General features: G+C 49.4%; 1 protein-coding gene across 1 annotated transcript; it reads right to left on the bottom strand.

Annotated features, from left to right (window-relative positions):
• Nucleotides 1-1457: 1457 nt before the first annotated feature.
• Nucleotides 1458-21499, bottom strand: MYMK (myomaker, myoblast fusion factor). Its single transcript, XM_049895881.1, has 5 exons — nt 21270-21499; nt 12567-12681; nt 11301-11449; nt 2246-2362; nt 1458-1607 (listed from the first exon to the last, which is right to left on the bottom strand). Exons 1-5 carry the CDS (start codon nt 21402-21404, stop codon nt 1458-1460), a joined length of 666 nt encoding a protein of 221 aa, XP_049751838.1. The 5' UTR covers nt 21405-21499.
• Nucleotides 21500-24692: the final 3193 nt, after the last annotated feature.

Genomic DNA, 24692 nt, shown 5'->3' with positions numbered 1-24692 from the left:
ATTGTCCCCCCCTTCTTAGGCTTGGTCAAGACCTGGAGAGACCAGGAATATGGGCTAGAGCACCCAGCAGGGCTGGCAGTGGGCATCTGTTGTCCACGAGCCACAGGCTCAGCAAAGAGATGAGCCCAGCGGGGTGCGATGGGGTCCTCTGTGTGTGCCCACCTGGGGCAGGAGATTTCGGGGTGGGGAGGACAGGCCAGGGTCCGAGACCTGGGGGACTCTGGGACAGGGCTGGCAGAGGAGTCCACGGTGGGATGGGGTGGGGGGACGGGGCCAGGAATCCTGGTGGAGGTATCCAAAGGCAGGGGCACCGGGAGGGTGAGGGGACACTACCCTTGTCCCCAGCTCTGGTGTGGGAGCTAACTCTGAGGCCCTGAGGGGTGTGGGAGGTGATTTTAGGACAAACGGCAGGCTGTCCCCAGCCACGGGGACCTGCCCCAACCACGGCCCCTCTGGAAACATAAACAGCCCAGACAGGTGTAGGTAACTTCCTGCCTAGCAGATGCTGTGGCTCACTCGGGAAGCCGAGGTGGGCTGGGGCCCAGGGAGGTCTTAGGTTTGTGAGGTGATGTCTGGGATGCCCGCTCCCGCCACCACCTGGGGCACAAGGCAGACAGGTCCAGGGATGGGCAGCGGCTGACCTCCCCCGCAGCTGCAGTGGGGCTGACTGAGGGATCCTCCCTGCTCCTGTCCAGCCTCAGCTCTGGCACAGCAGCTCCCTAAGCCCCCTCCCGCTGCTGGGGAGCTGGGGCAATGTGGGGCCGGCTGGCTCCCTCCTCACAGCTGTGCTCCGGGGTGAGGCAGCAGGCCCGGCTCTGCCTGACCGTGCTCCAGCCTGCACCAACCCACTATGCTCCCGAGCCCTGTCTGTCTCTGTGGGTGGATATGATGGTGCTTTGCTCCCAGACTTGTTCTAAGGATCTGGGTGTCCATCAGGTAGAAAGGTCAGGCAAGAGCCGGTGGGCGGGCAGGTCCAGGGCAGGCAGCCTGGGCCAGAGGCAATGCTGGCCTGCTGGCCCCGTTTCCTAAATGGGCACATTCAGAGACGGACACGAGGTAGATTGATGTCAGTCTCCCAGTGAAAACAGATGACGCGAGGACCTAGGACGGGGGTGGCGGGCAGGCCCCTTGGTGGCTACATGAAGCTGGGGCTTTTGGGCAACCAGCCTGTGGTGGGTGAAGAGGGGAGGGGAAGGGTGGGACAGACCCTGGCACCAGCACCCTGCAGGCACATCTGCTGTTGGTGGGGTCCAGGGGAGTCGGGGGGGGAGTGCCTCTCTCTTCCGAGTATAGCCTGGTGCCCAGTGAAAGCTCAGCAGGCAGGCTCCCAGCACCCATGGAGCACAGCATGGGTGCCAGGCGGGTTCTTAGGGACTGCTGTGGGTGGGGAAGGGCAGAGGAAGCTGCTGTCTGGGATTTGAATGAGGCATGGTGGGGGCGGGAGGTGGGGGGCAGATTCAGACGCAGGCACAGCACAGCGTGGAGCAGTCCAGCTTGGCGGGGGTCCCTGCATTTCCAGCCTTCTTGTTGACCTTGGGCAGCAGCAGGACGAAGGACATGGACAGGGCGCAGTGGTAGAAGCTGTGGACGTAGGTGTAATCCCATTCCTGTGGGGGGGGGGTCGTTCTGCTTCCTCCTCTCCCCTCCAAGGCCCACCCCAGCCTCCCACTTCACTAGTGCCTCTGTGCAGTCACATCCGAGCTGGGCGTGCCTGGTTGTGCAGGTTAGGGGGCACCTGGCAGGTCTGGCCCCCAGCCCTCTCCCAGGGCCTTCCCTGCTCCAGCCCAGCACCAGCTCCAGCCACGATCAGTACCCCACACCTAAGAAACATGGCTGGGGCTCCCTCCCCTCCCCCTCCTCTCTCCCTCCCCGCTTTCTCTCTCTCCCTCCCCCCTCCCTTCCCCCTCCTTCCCCTTCTTCTACCCCCTTTCTTCCTCCCTCTCCCCATTCCTCCCTCCTTCCTCTCCCTCATAGTCACTGGGAGTCTCCAAAGTGCTGGCTCTGGCTAGTGACACCTTCCCACCAGCCAGGCACCTCCTCTCAAGCTCTCTGAAGGCAGGGCTGTATCACTGGTGTCTCTGTGATACCCTCCCCACCCAGTGGTGCTGGAGAAGGACAACGGACAATCCATTGATTGGAAGGAACCCCAACATCAGTTTGGGGAGTGAGATCGTGAACAGGGGTGTGATACGTGCCTGGGTACCAGGATGCCTGGCCCATCAGTGCCTGTTCCTCAGGCTCGTACCTCGAAGAAGAAGCGCAGCATCAGGGCCAGTGCCCCAAAGCAGAAGCCGGGGCCTATCTGCTGGGAGTAGACGCTCTTGTCTGGGTACAGGCCCTTCTTCTCCTTCATCTTCTGCAGCTGTAGAGAGGAGACAGGGAGGCTCGCTCAGACCCCAGGTTCCAGGTGGGCCCTTCCCTGCATCGCCCCTCCCTTGCATGGCCCCACCCCTGTATAGCCCCTCCCCTGCACAGCCTCACCCTTGCACAGCCCTTCCCCTGCACAGCTCCTCCCCATCACAGTCTCACCCCTGCACAGCCCCACACCTACATGGCCCCTCTCCTGCACAACTCCTCCCCTGCATGTGGCCCTCTCTTGCACAGCCCCTCCCCTGCCCAGCCCCTCCCCTGCACAGCTCCTCCCCAGCACAGCCCCGCCCCTGCATAGGCCCTCCCCTGCACAGCCCCTCCCCAGCACATGGCCCCTCCCTGGTATGGCTTCTCCCCTGTACCCTCCAGCCAGGAAAGGAGATTCCAAGAGGACCAGCTGCCTGGTCACACAGCACATGCAGGCTGAGTCAGGCTGCATCCAGCTCAGTTGAACCTGGGCCCTCCACTGCAGGACCAGTAAGAACCCAGCCTGGAGGACCCCCTTACCTGGCTAGAGACCCCTTGGGCTAGTCTGCCCCTTGAGGACCACCTGCTCCCGTTCTGCCTCTTTGGGGTGTAACAGGCTGCTCCTTGCATGGCTTCTGTCTCCCAGCCAGAGGGGAGCCCTGGGGAACTAGACCCATGTGTGTTCATAGCTGGAGGGTATTGGGGCCAGCCAGGACCTGCTAGCCCAGAGTGACCAGTGGGGCGTTTGTGTGGTAGTTCATGATGGCACCCAGACACGCATAATTTGCTTTAATAATTAATGGACTTCTTTAGTGTTTATTAGACTAACTGGCACATTAAACCTGGGATCTCAGACATAAATGCTTAGAGTAAGGCGTAAGCAGGTATTTACGTTTGAAAAGATGGCGGCTAAGAGGAAGGACAAACGAATGCAGGTCCACACACCTTAGGTGCAGGACCATGGGGCCAGGCGTGTTTCAAGAGTTGGGGTGTCTGGGACCTCAGTGGGATAACATCGTACAATCAGCAGGCCCTGCAGTACCCGGCGGTGCCTGCAGCCCCTCCCTGCCCCCAGAAGACCCACTGTAGCTTCATGCTGGGTAAAATTTTGCTGCCGAATGAATTCTGAAACGACAGCAGTTTCCAGCTTTTTGGAATTTGCCGATGAGGACTCAAGGGCCTGCCATTGTGCAGGCCGTGTGGGGGTGTGGCCAGGAAGTGTGACGTGAGTCGGGGGGGGGGGGACTTCATGCTGGGAAGTCCTTGTTCAGCTAATCCTGAGTCTTTGGTAGTAGCACTGGGGCTCTGAGAGGGCAGGCACCTGCCCAAGGTCACACACACCTGCTCAAGGTCACATGGTGGGCCCGCCCACCACCCCAGCTCTCTTTACTTCCTGTCCCTGAGGGCTGCTGTTTCCGAAGCTCTCACAGGAAGGGATGAGCCTCTGGGAGAAAGCCTGCCCTTATTCCAGGAAACAACTGCCCTTGAAAATCCAAAATAAACTCCACTTTAAATGGTCTAGAAAACACAATTGGAGCCCCGGGTACAGGGAGGTGGCCCAGCTCCTCCTGGCTGGATCCAGAGCCCGCGGGCCAGGGAAGCCTCTGGAACTTGCAGGACACTAACGGGGGGAGTTCTGTCCTGGCTAATTAGCATCCAGCCTCAGATCCGGGTCTGGCAGAACCAGCAGGAGGACCAGTCCTGCAGGGTAGAGCAAGAAGCCTTGAGCCTATTTCCGGCTGGGAAGGAAGCCAGACATCAGAGCCCAGGCTGGGAAGGGGGCCATATGAGAACTCTCAGGAGTTTATGCATTCGAGCGTGCTAATTTATGTGGCCCTAAGGACAAGTTAGACCCTAACAAAATGTCCTCCCCCTTGTAAGGTAGCTTCACGCGTCTCCTCGGTTGGCCCAGTATCATAGCTCTGACTCCCCAAGTTTGAGTGAGAAAGGGGTGTCTTTCTCCTCTGCTGGTTGGAAATGAAAAGCCTGATGTGGCCACTGTTCTGTGGTGACTTTTGTAGGTGACTGATCTTTCTGGGCCTTTGTCTCTTCATGAGCCATCTGCCAAACTAAACCCTACTTCCTCCTTGGGAGAGAGAGGGGCTTTGAAAGGTCACCACCAGGGCTTTATTTTCCCTCCTGCATTATAAAATGGGTTCATGGACAACTTCTGAATGACCTGTTCAGCCTGGACCCCTCTTCTCTGAGCTCTGCTGTCCTGCTGCCTGGAGGAAGGTAGCAGCCTACCCTACTTATGCCTGAGGCTCTACCTGCTGGCCAAGGCTCATGACCCTGAGTTGGGCTGGGGCTGTGGCTTCTCCTAGCTTTTGTGGTTGGGACACTGAGGTTCCAGGTGGTGCTCCAAAGCAGGTGGAATGTCGGGGGGAAGATGGCACCTGGCACCTGGAGGGCGGGAGCCAGTCTCAGGCAGGGCTGGCTCTCCAGGTCTGCATCTGGCTCCCTTCCAGGCTTATTCCCCCTCTGCCCCTGGGTCCCTCACTAGCTTGGGCTAGTGTGAGTGGGTTCTGGTCCTTGCAGCCAGGAGGGCCTTGGTATGACAGTGGGTGCTGAGTGGATTGCAGACCAAGGACCCGTTCAGGTGCTCAGCAAGGGGTCCTTAGTGTTAGAATCTGCAGCTCAAGGTGCTTCAGGCCCAGGAACAGTTTCATCTCCCTGTAGAACTCACAGCATATCTTCCCCCTTAACTTAGAATTGAGCTCAAAGCTCACCCCCTCCAGGAAGCCTTCTCAGACTAACCCAAGTTGATGGCACACCTCTAAAGCAGCCATCCTCCTTACTAGTAATGATAACAACAACATAATAACTAGCTTTTATGCCTGAAAAGCTGGACTATACTGAAGAAGAATGCAGCATCAGGATTGGAGGAAGACTCATTAACAAACTGCATTATGCAGATGACACAACATTGCTTGTTGAAAGTGAAGAGGACTTGAAGCACTTATTCATGAAGATCAAAGACCACAGCCTTCAGTATGGATTGCACTTCAACATAAAGAAAACAAAAATCCTCGTAACTGGATCAATAAGCAACATCATGATAAACGGAGAAAAGACTGAAGTCATCAAGGATTTCATTTTACTTGGATTCACAATCAACACCCATAGAAGCAGCAGTCAAAAAATCAAAAGCTGTATTGAATTGGATAAATCTGCTGCAAAAGATCTCTTGGAAGTGCTGAAAAGCAAAGATGTCACGTTAAGGTCTAAGGTGTGCCTGACCCAAGCCCAGTGGTGTTTTCAATCGCCTCATATGAAAGCTGGACAATGAATAAGGAAGACTGAAGAAGAATTGATGCCTTTGAATTATGGTGTTGGCGAAGAATATTGACTATACCATGAATTGCCAGAAGAATGAACAAATCTTTCTTGGAAGAAGTACAGCCAGAATGCTCATTAGAAGCAAGGATACTTTGGACAAGTTACCAGGAGGGACCAGTCCCTGGAGAAGGACATATGCTTGGTAGAGAGTCAGCGAAAAAGAGAAAGACTCTCAACAAGATGGATTAACACAGTGGCTACAACAATGGGCTGAAACATAGCAACGATTATGAGGATAGTGTAGGACTGGGCACTGTTTCGTTCTGTTTTACTTGGGATCTCTACGAACTTTGGAATCGACTCGATGGCACCTAACAACAACAACATGTGTCAAAATAGAAATATTCTTTTTGGATAGTTAAGCTCTACCCTAAATTGTAATGCTGTCAGTGATAGGTTAACATCCATATGGCTACAAGGAAGACAAGTTAATATGACTATTATTCAAATTTATGTACCAATCACGAATGGCAAAGATAAAGAAATTGAACATTTATTATGAATCACTGCAGTCTAAAATTAATTGAGTATGCAATCAAGATGCATTGATAATTACTGGTGATTGGTATGCAAAAGTTGGAAACGAAGAAGAATCCGAATCAGTAGTTGGAAAATACGGCCTTGATGATAGAAATGACATGGGGAATCGCATCATAGAATTTTGCAAGACCAATGACTTGTTCACTTGAAATACCTTTTTTTTAAACAACATAAACGATGGCTATACATGTGGACCTCACCAGACGGAATACACAGGAATCAGATCAACCACATCTGTGGAAAGAGACGATGGGAAAACTCAATATCATCAGTAAGAATGGATCATCAATTGCTCATATGCAAGTTCAAGTTGAAGCTGAAGAAAATTAGAACAAGTTCACAAGTGCCAGGGTATGACCTTGAGTATATCCCATCTGAATTTAGAGGCTATCTCAAGAATAGATTTGATGTGTTGAACACTAATGACCAAAGACCAGACAAGTTGTGGAATGACATTAACGACATCATGCATGAAGAAAGTGAGAGGTCATTAAAAAAAGGAAAGAAAGAAAAAACCAAGATGGATGTCAGGAGAGACTCTGAAACTTGCTCTAGAACATCAAGTAGCTAAAGTGAAAGGAAAAAATGTTGAAGTAAAAGAGCTGAACAGAAGATTTCAAAGGATGGCTCAAGAAGACAAAGTATTATAATGACATGTGCAAAGACCTGGAGATAGAAAACCAAAACAGAAGAACACTCTTGGCATTTCTCAAGCTGAAAGAACTGGAAAAAAAAAATTGAAGCCTCAAGTTGGTATATTGAAGGATTCCATGGGTAAAATATTGAATGACACAGGAAGCATCAAAAGAAGATGCAAAGAATACACAGGGTCACTGTACCAAAAATAATTGGCCGACTTTCAGCCATTTCAGGAGGTAACATATGATCAAGAACTGACGGTATTAAAGGAAGAAGTCCAAATTGCACTGAAGATATTCGCAAAAAAAAAAAAGTGGAATACCAATTGAGATGTTTCAACAAATGGATGCAACACTGGAAGCGCTTACTTAACTATGTTAAGAAATTTGGGAGACAGCCACCTGGCTAACTGACTGGAAGAGATGCATATACGTGTCTATTCCAAAGAAAGGTGATCAAACAGAATGCAGAAATTATTGAACAGTATCTTTAATATCATAAAAAATATGTTAGCAAAATTCTGCTGAAGATAATTCAAAAATGACTTTAGCAGTACATCTATAGGGAACTGCCAGGAATTCAAGCTGGATTCAGAAGAGGACATAATGTCATTGCTGTGGTCAGATGGATTTTGGCCAAAAGCAGAGAATACCAGAAAGATGTTTACCTGTGTTTTATTGACTATGCTAAGGCATTCAACTCCACGCGCGTCTGTCAGTTTGTCGTACAGTGGGGGCTTGCGTGTTGCTGTGATGCTGGAAGCTATGCTACTGGTATTCAAATACCAGCAGGGTCACCCATGGCAGACGGGTCTCAGCTGAGCTTCCACACTAAGACAGACTAGGAAGAAGGACCCGGCAGTCTACTTCTGAAAATATTTAGCCAGTGAAAACCATATGAATAGCAGCGGAACATTGTCTGATATAGTGCTGGAAGATGAGCCCCTCAGGTTGGAAGGAGCTCAAAAAACGACTGGGGAAGAGCTGCCTTCTCAAAGTAGAGTCGACCTTAATGATGTGGATGGAGTCAAGCTTCTGGGACCTTCATTTGCTGATGTGGCACAACTCAAAATGAAAAGAAACAGCTACAAATATCCATTAATGATTGGAACATGGAATGTGTGAAGTATGAATCTAGGAAAACTGGAAGTCATCAAAAATGAAATGGAACACATAAACATTGATATCCTAGGCATTAGTGAGTGGAAATGGACTGATATTGGCCATCTTGAATCTGACAAGCATATGGTCTACTATGCCCGGAATGACAACTTGAAAAGGAATGGTGTTGCATTCATCGTCAAAAAGAATATTTCAAGATCTAGCCTGAATTACAACGCTGTCAGTGATAGGATAATATCCATTCGCCTACAAGGAAGACCAGTTAATATGACTATTATTCAAATTTACACACCAACCACTAAGGCCAAAGATGAAGAAATTGAAGATTTTTACCAAATTCTGCAGCCTGAAATTGATCGGACGTGCCATCAGGATGCATTGATAATTACTGGCGATTGGAATGCGAAAGTTGGAAACAAAGAAGAAGGATCAGTAGTTGGAAAATATGGCCTTGGTGATAGAAATGATGCCAGAGATGCATGATAGGATTTTGCAAGACCAACGACTTCTTCATTGCAAATACCTTCTTTCACCAACATAAACGGCAACTATACACATGGGCCTCACCAGATGGAACACACAGAAATCAAATTGACTACATCTGTGGAAAGAGACAATGGAAAAGCTCAACATCATCAGTCAGAACAAGGCCAGGGGCCGACTATGGAACAGACCATCAATTGCTCATATACAGGTTCAAGTTGAAACTGAAGAAAATTAGAACAAGTCGATGAGAGCCAAAGTACAAACCTGAGTATATCCCACCTGAATTTAGAGACCATCTCAAGAATAGATTTGACGCGTTGAACGCTAATGACCAAAGACCAGACAAGTTGTGGAATGACATTAAGGACTTCATCCATGAAGAAAGTGAGAGGTCATTAAAAAGACAGGAAAAAAAGAAAAGACCAAGATGGATGTCAGGAGGGACTCTGAAACTTGCTCTAGAACATCAAGTAGCTAAAGTGAAAGGAAGAAATGATGAAGTAAAAGAGCTGAACAGAAGATTTCAAAGGGTGGCTCACGAAGCCAAAGTAAGGTATTCTAATGACATGTGCAAAGACCTGGAGATGGAAAACCAAAAGGGAAGAACAAGTTCTGTATTTCTCAGGCTGAAAGAACTGAAGAAAAAATTCAACCCTAGAGTTGCAATATTGAAGGATTCTATGGGGGAAAATATTAAAAGTCTCAGGAAGCATCAAAAGAAAATGGAAGGAATACATAGTCACTGTACCAAAAAGAACTGTTTGACGTTCAACCATTTCAGGAGGTACCATATGAGCAGGAACAAATGGTACTGAAGGAAGAAGCTCAAGGTGCGCTGAAGACATTGGCGAAAAACAAGGCTCCAGGAATTGGCAGACTATCAACTGAGATGTTTCAACAATGGGTGCTGTGCTGGAAGTGCTCACTCGTCTATGCCAAGAAATTTGGAAGGTGGCTACCTGGCCAACCAACCGGAAGAGATCTATTTTTATGCCTATTCCCAAGAAAGGTGATCCAACCGAATGCAGAAATTATTGAACAATATCATTAATATCACACGCAAGTAAAATTTTGTTGAAGAGTATTTGAAAGTGGCTGCAGCAGTATATCAACAGGGAACTGCCAGAAATTCAAGCCAGATTCAGAAGAAGGCTTAAAACCAGGGGTATCATTGCCGATGTCAAATGGATTCTGGCTGAAAGCAGAGAACACCAGAAATGTGTTTACTTGTGTTTTATTCACTATGCTAAGGCATTCGACTGTGTGGATCATAAATAATTATGGATAATATTGTGAAGAATGGGAATTCCAGAACACTTAATTGTGCTTATGAGGAACCTGTACATAGATCAAGAGGCAGTCATTTTAACAGAACAAGGGAATACTGCGTGGTTTAAAGTCAGGAAAAGTGTGTGTCAGGGTTATATCTTTTCACCGTCCCTACTCAATCTGTATGCTGAATAATCCAAGAAGCTAGACTGTATGGAGAAGGACATGGCATCTCGATTGGAAGAAAACTCATTAACAACCTGGGACATGCAGATGATACAACCTTGCTTGCTGAAAGTGAAGAGGACTTGAAGCACTTACTGATGAAGATCAAAGACCACAGCCTTCAGTATGGATTACACCTCAACATAAAGAAAACAAAAATCCACACAAGTGGACCAATAAGCAACCGCATGATAAATGGAGGAAAGATTGAAGCTGGTAAGGGTTTCATTTTACTTGAATCCACCATCACCGCCCATGGAAACAACGGTCAAATCAAATGACACATAGCATTGGGCAAATCTGCTGCAAAAGGCCTCTTTAAAGTGCTAAAAAACAAAGGTGTCACTTTGAGGACTAAGGTGTGCCTGACCCAAGCCATGGTCTTTTCAGTTGCCTTATGTGTATGCGAAAGTTGGATAATGAAAAAGGAAGACAGAAGAATGGATGCATTTGAACTGTGATGTTGGCAAAGAGTATTGAATATATCATAGGTGGCCAAAAGAAGGAACAAACCAGTCTTAGAAGAAATACAGCCAGAATGTTCCTTAGCAGTGAGGATGGCAAGCCTTCATCTTGTTTAATTTGGATGCAGCATCATGACAAACCACTTGATAGACAAAGATATTATATTTGGTAAAGTAGTTGTCATTGTCAGGTGCCGTCGAGTTGGTTCCAACTCATAGTGACCCTATGTACAACAGAATGAAACACTGTCTGGTCCTGCGCCATCCTCGTGATAGTTGTTATACTTGAGTCCATTGTCGCAGCCACCGTGTCAATCCATCTCGTTGAGGGTCTTCCTCTTTTTTGCTCTCCTGGTGAAGAAGAAGGTCAGTGAATATGAGGGAAACCCTCAGTGAGGTGGATTGGCACAAGAGCTGCAACGATGGACTCAGACAGTAACAATCTTGAGGATGGTGCAGGTCTGGGTAATGTTTTGTTCTGTTATATGTAGGGTCTTGAGGAGTCAGAGCAATTAACACCGACAATATGTGTTGAATGAATTAGAAGCTGGGCACAGACCCAGGTATGTCACATGCATTTTCTCCGTTCATTTCTGAATCAACCCTATAGGGTCAGGACCATACTGTTGTTATAATGCCCACTTTGCAGATACGGAAACTGAAGCTGGGACGATCAGTGATGAGGTTAAGTCCACAGCTTGTGAGGAGACAGGATGCAAGCAGGTCTCCTGGCTGGAGCACCTGAGGGTCATTATCTGTGTTTTACCTGAAGCTACACGTCCAGCCTGCCTGCCCATGGAGATCCCAGGCAGAAGCCAGATCAGGCAAGGGGTCACAGGCCTCCCTGGCCCCTCTGTGTTCAGGCTCAGACGGTACGCACCCATTTTGCAGCGATGATGAGGACAGCAGTGCCAATGGGGCCTGAGTACACACCGTAGCCCACGCGATCATGGTAGATCCGCACCGCGATGGTCAGGACACCAAACATCACGAACGTTGACCTCTTGGGCTCGTCAAAGTCGGCCAGTGCTGAAGGGGCCAGGGATAGAACCCGGGAGAAGTCAGGGCCTTCTTGCCCACCTGGCTGCTGCTCCCCAGAGGCTTGTCCAGGAGCCCAGGGTGATGCCCCTCAGCCAGTGAGACTCCAAGGCTAGCCTGGCCTGAGAGGTGAAAATCCCAATTGTTTGATGGGAAAGGCAGGTTGCTACTCCCTATGAATGGAGCTGCCTAGTGAAGCCAACAGACGCCTGCCTTATACACGGACCAATCCTCAAATGACAGGGATAAGTCCATTCCACGGGCTGGCCAGGACAAAGCCACCCAGATTGACTATGCGATCCGAGAAGTCTCGGGAGCAGTGAGTTTCTGTTTATGGTGATGTCATTTGGCAACGAGCCTGGGTGACAGTTGTACAACATGAGTAAAGTAATTGATGTCACTAAATTGTACACCCGAAAAGTGTCGAGTTGGCAAATATTGTGTTATATTTACAAAAAGAAAAGGGTCCTAGGACAGATCCTGAGTCCTTCCTGGGCCTGGGTAAGTGCCAGGAACCCTCCTGCAGTGGGGACCATAGGGGTCAGGAGACAACGTTAAGTGGAAAAAAGTTTCAGAACAATATGCTTTTGAATGACCCCATCTACATCACAACCCGAGCTGAAAATTATATGTGTGTGTGGTCGTTCGTGTAAGCCTCCAGACAATCCTGGGGGGTCATCGCTGAACTGCTAACAGTGGCCCCCGGGCGGGGAGCTTCACTTGCTCCTTTGTTGCCTCTGCTATCTGAATGTGTCATAACAAGCGTGTATTAAACAGAATTTAGGAAGGATAAGCGAAATGAGAGTTGAGGCAGTTATGAATGGCCCATTCTTTTTCCTACATTAGGCTCATCTCTGGGACCCAGGAGAGGGGAGAGGGTCTCAGAGGTGGGGGGGGGGTGGCCTGCTCCTGAGTGGGCAGATGACTGGAGAGTGGCCCTGGTGTGTGGGGTGGGGTGGGGGCACACTCACCCATGAGAGAACTCATGTGTGTGCAGGTAGGGTGGGGACACACTTACCCGTCAGAGAACCCATGTGTGTGCAGGCGGGGTGGGGACACACTCACTCATGAGAGAACTCATGTGTGTGCAGGCAGGGAGCACACTCACCCATGAGAGACACCCACATGCTCAGTGCCGTGCCGTAGATGCTGAAGTACTCCAGGATGTCCCGCCGCAGGAAGCAGAGCACGGACAGGCCGGGGCCACTGCAGGCGTGGTGCAGCTGGGAGAAAACCCGCAGCGGTCAGCAGGGGAAAGGCCCTGGGCTAGCTGAGAGACGGTGGGCAAGTCACGTGAGCGGGAAGCTGAGGACTGCCGGGCTACCCCCAGCAGCACCTATCAGGATTCAATGAAGCCATCACGTGGGAGGCTTGGTGCTGGGGGGCTCAGGGCTCAGAATGCCCTTCAGCAGAGCCCTCATCTGACGCAACGTCATGTGGGGACCTGACCAAGGCTGGTGGCCACTCAGAGGAAGCCCACCCAGGTGGGGACGCTCAGACGGCACCTCCGGGTACCCTGGACATCCTACTTTACCTGAAGCATATGAATGTGCGGTCATCTGCTAGCCTTTGGATGTGAGGCCACAACCTCCTCTTTGGATCGAGTCAGTGTTCAGAGCTCTGTGGGGTCTTTTCGCCACTGAGCAGGACTCTCAGAATCGTCTGGGGGAACCCCAATATCCACCATCTGGATGGACGCATAAACAAATGGGATCTATCCATATAATGGAATACTGTTGGCCTTAAAAAGGACCGAAGTTCTGCCCCATGTTGACAGACGACATTCTAAGTGAAGGAAGCCGGACATAAAGGGTCACACGGCATCTGATTCCTATACCACGAAATGACAGGAGCAGGCAGACACACAGAGAAGGGGGCAGAGCAGTGGCCGCCGGGGGCTGGACAGGGAGGACTTCATGCTCTGCCGTCTTCTGGGGTGACGAGGAGGCTGTGCGCTAGAGAGGGTGCTGCTCTCATGGCACTGCCAACGCACGGGATTGTTCCCCTTAAAATGGTGCCTTGCATATTACATGAATTTTGCCTTAATAAAGAAAAATCTTATTGCTTATGGAGTACAGAGTTTTGGTTTACAGTGATGGGAAAATCACATTGATTAAGTGTAGGGTTGCATGGCTGATTATTTTAGTAAGTTGTACACCTGTAAAAAGCTGAACTGGTAAAAACTGTGTGAGAGATATGTTGACAACAATGACAAAAAAAAAAAGAAAGAAAGTAGCCGAGGCTGCTTGTGTACAGCCAAACACCCCACAGGATTTGGGTCCTTGGTTTGGAGGTTTAGGGTCATGGTTTCATGGGAGATCCTAGTTAGCTGGTCTAATAACTTTTTTAATGCTTCTATCCTACCTCCTATTTCTATGCGCAGTGCCCAGGGTCTTAAAAGCTTGTAAAGGGCCATCCAGGGCACAACAATTGGTCTCTATTCACCTGGAGCAACAGAGGAAGGAGAAGAGTCAGGAATGGGAGGATGAAATGGAAAGTGTGGGTAACTGCCTCCAGGAACAACTGCTTTCTTGGCCATGAGACCAGAAGTGGATGGTGCCTGGCTACCATTGATGAACATTTCAATCAAAGATTCTATAGCAGAGTCCTGATCAAAAGGGGGAAAAATGCAGAACAGAATTTAAGAGTCTTGTCAACTCCAGAATTTCTGGAGCCAAGGGGGCTGATAGAACCCCTGAAACTATTGCCCTGAGATAATCTTTAACCCTTAAACCAAAAATATTCCCTGAAGTCTTTTTAAAACCAAATGATAGTTTAGCTTAACAAGTAAAAAATGTCTGTCTTGAGCATTGTGCTTTTTTAACAACTATCTATATGGGATTGAATTGGCAACAGCAACTTGAAATATTAGATAGCAACCTTGGGGGCAGCAAATTTATGTTAATGGGGGGGAAACAACTCAGAAAATGAGAGTGAGAATGGTTGCACAACTCGAAGAATGTAATCAACGGCACTAATTTGTACATGTAGAAACATGGTGTCTGCTTTTGCTGTGTATATTCTCAACAATAACAACAAAATAAAACAAATTATATTAAAAAAAAAAAAAAAACCTCGTGGGACTGTTGTTAAGACCCAGGTTGCCAAATCCCACCCCAGAGCTGCTGATTCAGTGGGTTCTGGGGGGGGGAGGGCAGAAAATCTGTATTTTTAACAAGTTCCTGGGTGATGCTGCTTTGAGAACTGCTGGTCTGCAGTTTTCAGTTTTCTTTGAAGTCGAGGAGACTTTAAAGGCCTCCCCCCGACCCGCCTCGCTGCTCCCACAAAGGTCCCTGAGTGGATAAAGACCTAGGCTACTACCCGAAAAGTTGACAGTTCAAACTCTTTGAGAGACACCTCAGAAGGAAGGGCTGGCGATCTGCTTCCAAAAGCTCACAGCCTTGAAAACCCTGTGGCTCAGTTCTGCTTCGCACACCTCGGTCACCATGAATCAGCATCAACTGATATCAGTGAATTTGGTTTTTGTCCCACAGAGGCTGGACAAAGAGTCCTAGGTTCGTCCGTCCCTCCCGCTTCCTTTCACAGGTGTCTCTCCCACACCTGAATTACTAGCAATTATAAGACCAAAATGCCTGTATGGACTATTTTCAAAGCAGCCAACTTCTCTCCTCCAGAAGAAAACAGCTCCCTCCTGTTGTGTTCACATTGCATCATTTTGAGTAACATGTGGCATAGCTATTTTGACAGGTGTGGCTGGCTTTTGGGGAGCCCGGCTCAGCAGGAGAGGTGGCCTGGGTGTCTGGGTCAGCTGGAGAGCCCAGCAGTGGGGTTCTTAATGTGACTGAGAGATGGTCCACTGCGAAAGACCTGAAGTAAAAGTGAACTTGACCAGGTGCTTTTGGGTGGACTCTGGCTCATGGCATCCCCGTGCATGTCAGAGTAGAACTGCGCTCAACAGGGTTTTCAATGGCTGATTTTTCAGAAGGGGAATGCCAGGCCTTTCTTCCAAGGTGCCTCTGTGTGGACTCGAACTGCCAAACTTTCAGTTAGCATTGAGTGCGTTACTTGTTTGTACCATTGTTGTTGTTGTTATGGTGTGCCGTCAAGTCAATTCTGACTCATAATGACCCTATATGACAGAGTAGAACTGCCCCATAGGGTTTCCTAGGCTGTAATCTTTACAGAGAACACTTAATTGTGCTCATGTGGAACGTGTACATAGACCAAAAAGCAGTTGTTTGAACAGAACAAGGGGGTACTGCTTGGTTTAAAGTCAGGAAAGGTGTGCATCAGGGTTGTATCCTTTCACCACACCTATTCAATCTGTATGCTGAGCAAATAATCTGAGAAGCTGGACTTTATGGAGAAGAATGGAGCATCGGGATTGGAGGAAGGCTCATTAACAACCTGCGTTATGCAGATGACACAACCTTGCTTGCTGAAAGTGAAGACTTGAAGCACTTACTGATGAAGATCAAAGACTACAGCCTTCAGTATGGATTACACCTCAACATAAAGAAAACAAAAATCCTCACAGCTGGACCAATAAGCAGTATCATCATAAATGGAGAAAAGACTGAAGTTGCAAGGATTTCATTTTACTTGGATCCACAATCAACACCCATGGAAGCAGAAGTGATGAAATCAAAAGACCCATTGCATTGGGCATGTCTCTGCTAAAGACCTCTTTAAAGTGTTGAAAAGCAAAGATGTCACTTTACTAAATGGGAAACTCCTGTCCAGAAGCAAGATGAGAAGGCAGAAGGGGATAGGAACTGGTGGAATGGATACGAGAAATCCAAGGTGGAGAGGGAGAATGTGTGGTCATGTTATAGGGATAGCAACTAGGGTCACATAACAATGTGTGTATAAATTTTTGTATGAGAAAATAACTTGAGCTGTAAACTTTCACCTAAAGCACAGTAAAAAAAAAAAAAAAAGATGTTATTTTAAGGACTAAGGTGCGCCTGACCCAAGCCACGGTATTTTCAATTGCCTCATATGCATGAAAAGGTGGACAATGAATACGGAAGACCGAAGGAGAATTGATGCCTTTGAATTATGATGTTGGCAAAGAACACTGAATATACCATGGACTGCTGAAAGAATGAACAAATCTCTCGGAAGAAGTAGAGCGAGAATGCTCCTTGGAAGGGAAGATGGTGAGATTTCGTCTCACATACTTTGGACATGTTATCAGGAGCGACCGGCCCCTGGAGAAGGACATCATGCTTGATAAAGTAGAGGGTCAGTGGAAAAGAGAAAGGCCCTCAATGAGATGGATTGACACAGTGGCTGCAACAATGGCCTCAAACATAGCAACGATTGTGAGGATGGCACAGGACTGGGCACTGTTTCGTTCTGTTGTACATGGGGTCACTATGAGTTGGAACTGACTGAACAGCACCTAAAAACAACAACCTTTACTGGGAAGGAGCCTTGGTGGTGCAGTGGTTAAGTGCTCAGCCGCTAAACAAAAGGTAGGTGGTTTGAACCCACCAGCTACTCCATGGAAGAAAGATATGGCAGTCTGCTTCAGTAAAGATTACAGCCTAGGAAACCCCATGGGGCAGCTCTACTCTGTCCTATAGGGTCTCTACCAGTCGGAATGGACTCAATGGCACACAATAACAATGATAACAATCTTTATGGGAGCAGATCGCTAGGTCTTCCTCACACGGAGCCACTGCGTGGGTTTGAACAGAAGACCTTTCAGTTAGCAGCCAAGTGCTTAACCATTGTGCAGCCAGGGCTCCTTGTTTGCACCATTAGGAGGCATAATATCCAGAGTCGAAGCTGAAGAAAATTAGAACAAGTCCATGAGAGCCAAAATATGACTTTGAGTATATTCCACCTGAATATAGAAACCGTCTCAAGAATAGATTTGACTCATTAAACACTAATGACCAAAGAGGCCAGACGAGTTATGGAATGACATCAAGGACATCATACATGAAGAAAGCAATAGGTCATTGAAAAGACAGGAAAGAAAGAAAAGACCAAAATGGATGTCAGGAGAGACTCTGAAACGTGTGATTTAACATAGTGAAAGGAAGAGGCGGTGAAGTCAAAGAGCTGAACAGAAGATTTCAAAGGGTGACTCGAGAAGACAAAATATTACAACGAAATGTACAAAGACCCAGAGATAGAAAACCAAAAGGGAAGAACAGGCTCAGCATTTCTCAAGCTGAAAGAACTAAGGAAAAAAATTAAGCCTCAAGTTGCAATATTGAAGGAATCTATGGAGAAAATATTAACTGATGTAGGAAGCATCAAAAGAAGATGGAAGAATACAGAGTCACTGTACCAAAAAAAATAAATAAAATTGGTTGATGTTCACCCATTTCAGGAGGTAGCACATGATCAAGAATCGATGGTATTGAAGGAGTAAGTCCAAGCTGCACTGAAGGGATTGGTAAAAAAACAAGGCTCCAGGAATTGACGGAACATCAATTGAAAAAGAGAGGACGGCCCTCAAGGAGATGGATTGACACAGTGGCTGCAATGACGAGCTCAAGCATGACAAGGATGGTAAAGACAGGACTGGGCTGTGTTTTTTTCTGTTGCACAATAGGGTCACTATGCATCAGAACTGACTTGATGGCACGTAACAACAACGATGTCCAGAATAAGGGAGGAGACGGTCCTGTGTTCTCTGCTCTGGTCAGACCAACCTAGAGAACATGAGCTTTGCGTGTTGTAGTTTTTGAAGCGACACTGGCAAAGAAGAGGCTAGAGGAGAGGAACCAGGCAGTAGAAATGACTGCTTAGCTTGGGAAAGAGAAGCTTCAGGTAGGGCCTGATCAAGGTGTTCAAATCTCTGTGGAAGGGAGGACACTTGCTGGCAGTGGCAGACTCCCTGCTCTCCTGGCTCCTCTCTTCTATGCTGTCTTTGCACCTGGTGCCTCTCTGTGTAGCATAGATCGTCCAGCAAGATTATGGACTTGGGCCTGTGCGATTCTGGATAATGTCTGTGCCCCTGCCCCATCAAAAGCCAGAATATGTCTGCCTATTCCCTGCTGTGATTCAGCTCTGGGTGTAGCCCCTGCTCACAGTTAGCGCTCTCTAAGTGTTAGCAGCATGAATGCATGAATGCAGGGCCGGGAGGCAGGATTGGAGCGGCCACCCCCAGGACCAGGACAGGCTGTTCCCACCACGGCCACCATTCATCCTCGCTAGACAGGTAGGAAGGCGGGATTCAGAGGAGGAGGAATGGATAGAGCTGGGCCTCTGCACCTCCAGGACCTCCTGCTTCCAAGACCTCCCACCATCTTCCCACACAGGGGGGAGATGCTGGGCAAGCTGCTGGGGGTGGATGGGTAGGGTGGGATTTGGTGGGATGGCGTGGGCTTGGTGGGGTGGATGGTGGTATTTTGGTTGGGGGGGTGGTGTGGGGTAGCATTTGGTGGGGGTGAGGTGGGGTGGGTTGGGTTTGGTGGGGTGGTGTGTGTTTGGTGGGGGTGGTTTTGGTGTGGGGTGGGGGCCGGTGGCTAATAGCACAGGCTCTGGAGTCCGCTGGGCATGTCCTCTCTGTAAGAGCTCAGTAAGGGTCTGTCTGCTCTGGGCCTCCTCTGTCGTGAATTGAGACCACCCACCCCTGGCACAGAGTACTTTGCGTGGTGGGTGTCACACAGGTCCCAGTCAGAAGGCAGGAGAGAAGCCATTGAGAGGCAAAGTGTGCGAGGGTGCAGCTGGGGGCTTTGGAGTAAGGGGTAGAGTGGGGCCTGGAGGCTAGAGAACATTTGTCACAGGAGGCAGCTGGCCCTGCCACTCTGGGCGGGGCAGGGTGGGGTGGGGCCAGCCGCATAGGCAGCTGTGGGGCCAGCCAGGTCCAGCAGGGCGGAGCGCCTGGTGGTGCCTGCGGTTCCTGGCTAGGCCTAATGTGGGCCTGGGAGAAAACACCCTGGCCTCTCCCCGCTCCCTGGCCCTGAAGCCTGTGCACCCAGAGGAATCTGGGCCTCAGTTTCTCACCTGCCCCGCACACTTCGGAACCCCACCCAAGCCTGGCCGCAGGAGCACAGGAATGGCAGGGGACAAAATGCTTGGGGTGGGTGGGGCCATCACAACCTGCTGGTTCTCTTAGCAACACCATGACTCAGGCCCACTCCAGGCCTTGGTTTCTCCATCTGCCCCATGGCAGTCATCATGCCTGGCTCACGGGACACTGGGAAGAACACACAGAATGCTGGGCTCCAACCCCTCCTCACAACCCACCCTGCCCAGGTCAGGAAATGATATGGTTGTCACTGCTGTCGTTACCTTCTCCCTGCCAGAGGGGGACACAGAAGCCCCCAGAGATCTAAATTAAGGGGACAGCCTGTCCCATCACTGTTATCTGTGGGAACCTGCACATGATGGGGGGCAGGGGTGCACATCTGCATGCCCACATGCCTTTTCTTGTCACAGCCAAGCTTGGCCTGTTCAGGCCAGGACAGCAGTGACCATGAACACATGTCTGCAGACATATGTGTGTATTCACAGACATACCTGTTCACACACACATCCACAGAGGCCACTGCTTGGGAAGAGAGGCTGCTGGGTAGGAGGGGGCACTGCCATGCAGAGGTTCTTGGGAGGATGGTGGCCTTCCCAGGGCATGCTTCTTCAAGAGGTGGGTCTGATGGAAGGTGAGTGAGGAAGATGAATGAGGAAGGTTGCGGGAGAGGAGTCAGGCGCTCGGAGTGCCCAGGAGTGGGGGGGGGGAGGAGCTCAAAGAGAGAGGCAGGGAGGCACTGAGATGAAGGTAAATGACAGGCTGACAGAGAGGTAGACAGAGCGATAGCTAGGTGGTCGAGCGATAGATGATAGAGACCAAGACATTTAGAAAGAAGGAATCCCACGTGGATGTTGCTCCGGAAAGCACGACTGAACCAGACAGAGACGGGGAAAAGGACAAACGAGGACAGAGGGAGAGAGAAAACTATGCCCACAGACCAGGGAGAGAGGCTGGGGGGCAAGGAGAGGCTGAGACATGGAGAAAGAGATGGCAATCACGAGGGAGAGATAGAGCCCCCCACAAAGTTAGACAGGTTCTAGGTGCTCCACAGGCACCCTCTTGACACACAAATCATTGACAGGTACTCAGAGACAGAGTGAGCCAGCAAGCCAGTCAGCCAGGTATGTAATAGAGAGGGGAAGAGGGACCCAAAGGGAGCCCCCAGAGACAGAGAGAGAGGAGGGCCCCAGGGGAGAGACAAGCAGGTATGAGGTGGAGTGAGGGGTGTGAGTGGGTGTGAGCTGGAGTGAGGGGTGTGGGCTGACTGAGGGGTGTGAGTGGGTGTGAGCTGGAGTGAAGGGTCTGTGTTGGTATAAGCAGGCTGTCCTGACTGCCGGTCTGGGGGCAGCTCCAGAATTCTGGAACCAGACTCACACAGCCCCCTTGGCCCTAAGCCCCGCTGACCTCTCCTGGGCCTGGCACACCCTCCCTACTAGGCCACCCTATGAGTGTAGCTGGGAGAGGGATGGGGGAGGGGAGCCTGACCCTGGGCAGCCTCAGGCAATCTTGCAGCAGAAAACAGGCCACTTGGAAGGGCTTGTCCTCACCTGCTGGCCCAGGCACACTTTGGACTTGGTCCGATGCATACATGGCCACAGAATGACTCCTCGGCTCTTAGAGCTGTCTAAGATACAGATGGAGAAATTGAGGCCCAGAGAGGTAGAGAAGCTTCCCCTACTTTCTCTCTCAGGGCCACACCTGGGATCTGATCTCTTGTCTCCCACCTGGGCTCACCCTTTTGACTCCCAATCACTTTTCTTCATCACTCAATAAAAGAAAAGTAGTGAGACGACCCCACTTCTGTCTTCAGGAGAGTGTCCTGTGAGGGTCCTCCCCCAAGACCCCCAGACTTACCGCCACAAAGAACATGGTGAAGAGGTAGACCATAGCCTCCATGTGGAAGCGCCTCTTGGCAGCGATGCTGATGGTGGGGAGGAAGGCCAGGCTGCTGAGGGTGGGCAGGAGCAGTTTGGCCACGAGAGTCCCCATGGGCAGGGGAGAAATGCCCTGGTGGGGGTGGGCAGGGGTTGCCGGCCTCCAGGTACCCAAGGCAGGGAAATGGAGGGGAGAAGGCCTGCTCCCTCTCAGCGGGGCTTCGATGGCAGCTGCGTGCACCCAGGAGGAGCATTTAAATGCCCTGAGAGAGGGCGGGGGAGGGAGGCAGCAATAGGCGTGCACACGCCCGGTGACACATGGAGGGGGTCCAACAGCTGATGTGCCATGTGGTCAAGCACTTGTCTCTGATTTTTTTTTAGAGGCCAGAGAAGCTGACTCAAGGAGACCATACTTTTTTCTCCAAGGCAACAACCTTGGAGAAAAGTCCCCACCCTTGCAATCCCAGACTTCCAGCCATTTTCCATCCTGGCCCCTCACCAGGGCCTTGAGAGCCTAGGACTGGAAGATAAACAGACTCTGCTGCTTGAGTCATGTGACCATGAGTGGCAAGAGTTGGGAAACCAAGGTTTAGCTGGTTCTAATCACTACAAGAGCCTTGTAGATAACGTTCACACATCACCAGCCCACATATAGTTCTCACTAGCCTGCTTTTTCCCCACATAGCTTTCTGCTGGGAATGAGATGAATGAAACTAACACCCTCTTCTACTTGGTTACATGGTTTCACATCTGAAGTAAGCAGACCAGGACAATCTCTGTCAGTGTTTGTAGCGCAAGACTGATGCCTGCCCTCTCAGCATTCTTTCCTTCTTCTTTTGACCTCAGCTACTTGGCTGTCCTCCAGGGAATTACCTTCTCCTGTTGCGAGAAGTGAAGCCCTGGCGGAAAAGTGGTTAAAAGTTCGGCTGTTAACCAAAAGGTCAGCGGTTGGAATCCACCAGCCGCTCCTCAGAAACTCTATAGCTCTACTCTGTCCTATAGGGTTACTATGAGTTGGAATCAACTCGATGGCAATAGGTTTTTTTTGTTTGTTTGTTTGTTTCAAGAAGTCTCGAGGGAACTGTGTAGCAGGATGTCCTGTTATTCCCCGGCCAAGAAATGGTGTCTGTGTTTTTGTATTCCCTCATCCAATGTTTCAAAAAAAAAAAAAAAACTTACTTTTGAGCACTTCCGTTAGACTTATTTCAGTGTTATTATGGTGATGCTGAATGAAAGTATAAAAGAACTAGAGGTGAGGTATTCCGTGTGTAGAAGCCAAGAAAGAAGCCATGTATCAACTTTAATTTTATGCCTTATTTTGGTAGATTTAGTGACATTTCTTCTTAATCATTATTAATAAATCATTATTAATAAAAAATAAACTTGAATATCATTTGTGTTCTCTTGAAAGTGTTTAAACCTAAATTTCCTCCTACTCTGATTGAAACAACACATGAAAGAGAATTTTATAATCCCTTTTTTGCCATTTCTAAACTCCGTATGTCAAGGGTAATAGACAGTTTGGTGATTATCAAAGTTTTCTTTGGATGGATTTGTCTACCTACTTATCTGTCTACTGGTCATGAATTGAATTGTGTCCCCCCAAAATGTGAGTCAACCTGGCTAGGCCATGATTCCCAGTATTGTGTGACTGTCCACCATTTGTCATCTGTTGTGATTTTCCCGTGTTGTAAATCCTACCTCTGTGATGTTAATGAGGCAGGATTAGAGGCAGTTATGTTAATGAGGCAGGACTCACTTTACTAGATTATGTTGGGACTTAAATCAATCTCTTTAGAGATATAAAAGAGAGAAGCAAGCAGAAAGACAGGGGGACCTTATATCATCAAGAAACAAGAGGCAGAGAATAGCGCGTCCTTTCGATCTGGGGTTCCTGTGCTGAGAAACTCCTCAACCAGGGAAGATTGATGACAAGGACTTTCCCCCAGAGCCAGCACAGACAGAAAGCCTTCCCCTGCAGCTGGTACCCTGAATTCAGACTTCTAACTTCCTAGACTTTGAGAGAATAAATTTCTCTTTGTTAAAGCCATCCACTTGTAGTATTTCTGTCATAGCAGCACTAGATGATTTTTTTTATCTGTCTTCTGTCTATCCAAGTATCTATCAGTCATCTATCCTATCTATCTATCTATCCATCAATCACCTATCTATCATCTATCTATGTATCTGTCCGTCTGTCTATCCATCTATCCACCTACCCACCCATCCACCAATCCACCCATCCACCTACCCACCTACTCACCCACCCACCCATCCACCAATCCACCCATCCACCCATCCACCTATCCACTTACCCACCCATCCACCAATCCACCCACCCACCATCCATTCATCTTTGGTCTCCACTTTATTTTACACACAACATGCACAGATTTTAAATATGTATCTTGATGAGTTTTCTCAGGTGCCTACACCTGTATAACCACTGCCCTAACTGAGATGTAGTGCAGCCCCATCACCCTAGAACATTTCCTCCTGCTCCTTCCCAGGGGATGCCCATGAAAGAGGCAGCTCTCACCTGGTTTCTGCCACCATAGTGCATGCTCCCTGGTCTAGAACTCCATGTCTGTGGAATCATGCCACGCGTGCTCTTTCGGGTCTGGCTTCTTTTGTTGAACCTCCATCATGCCTGAGCCATCCATCGCGTCGTGCACGCAGCCGAGGTCCGCCAGGTATTACGTCACTGTATGGACACTGTATGGAACACCACAGTGTTCTTGGACCCTAGGCTGGAGTCTGGGGTGTAGGCACAGTAGGGTGGGAACAGGCGATGCTGGTTCATCACAATGGCGGCACCTCCAAGAGAGGCTGCCATGTCATTCTGGGCCGCCTCTGGCCAGGCTGTTGCTATTTTACTTCCGGAAGTCTTTTTTGTCTTAAGCTGGCCAGAGCCAGCTTGTGCTGTTTTCAATGAAAGGTCTTGTTGGCTCATCTGCTTCTACTGTCCTTCTGTTTATGCTTATGGTCTCCCAAGACGCCACAGCTTCAGGGCAATGTTCAAGCTCCCCTCAGACCACCACACTATCCACACCAGACCCTTCCCACACTGGAGCTCCTCAGACCTTGCCTCTCCTCCCAGCCTCCTCTTCCTGCCTACTTCCTCCTCCTGTCCTGGTTAAGCAACACCCCCCAGCCTATACAGCACCTCCGTGGGGGAGGCCGCCCTGACCATAGTGTTTTGCATGCCCCCAGCCACCAAAACAGGCTGGGGGCTCCTGAACAGTGCCCAACACTTCCCTCCTTCCTTGTCCTAGCACCTCCCACTCTGTCCTGCAGTTGAAGCTGAGCTGGTGGGAGTGTACCCTTTCTGGAATGCTGGGACCAGGGGCAGACTGGCCAGCTCACTACCCTAGGGGTCCTCTGTGCCTCCCACATCTAAACC

This window comes from Elephas maximus, chromosome 9, assembly GCF_024166365.1.
Source record: "Elephas maximus indicus isolate mEleMax1 chromosome 9, mEleMax1 primary haplotype, whole genome shotgun sequence".
Taxonomy (NCBI): domain Eukaryota; kingdom Metazoa; phylum Chordata; class Mammalia; order Proboscidea; family Elephantidae; genus Elephas; species Elephas maximus.
The sequence above is the reverse complement of the archived record's forward strand: the minus strand, read 5'-3'. Positions and strand labels throughout refer to the sequence as shown.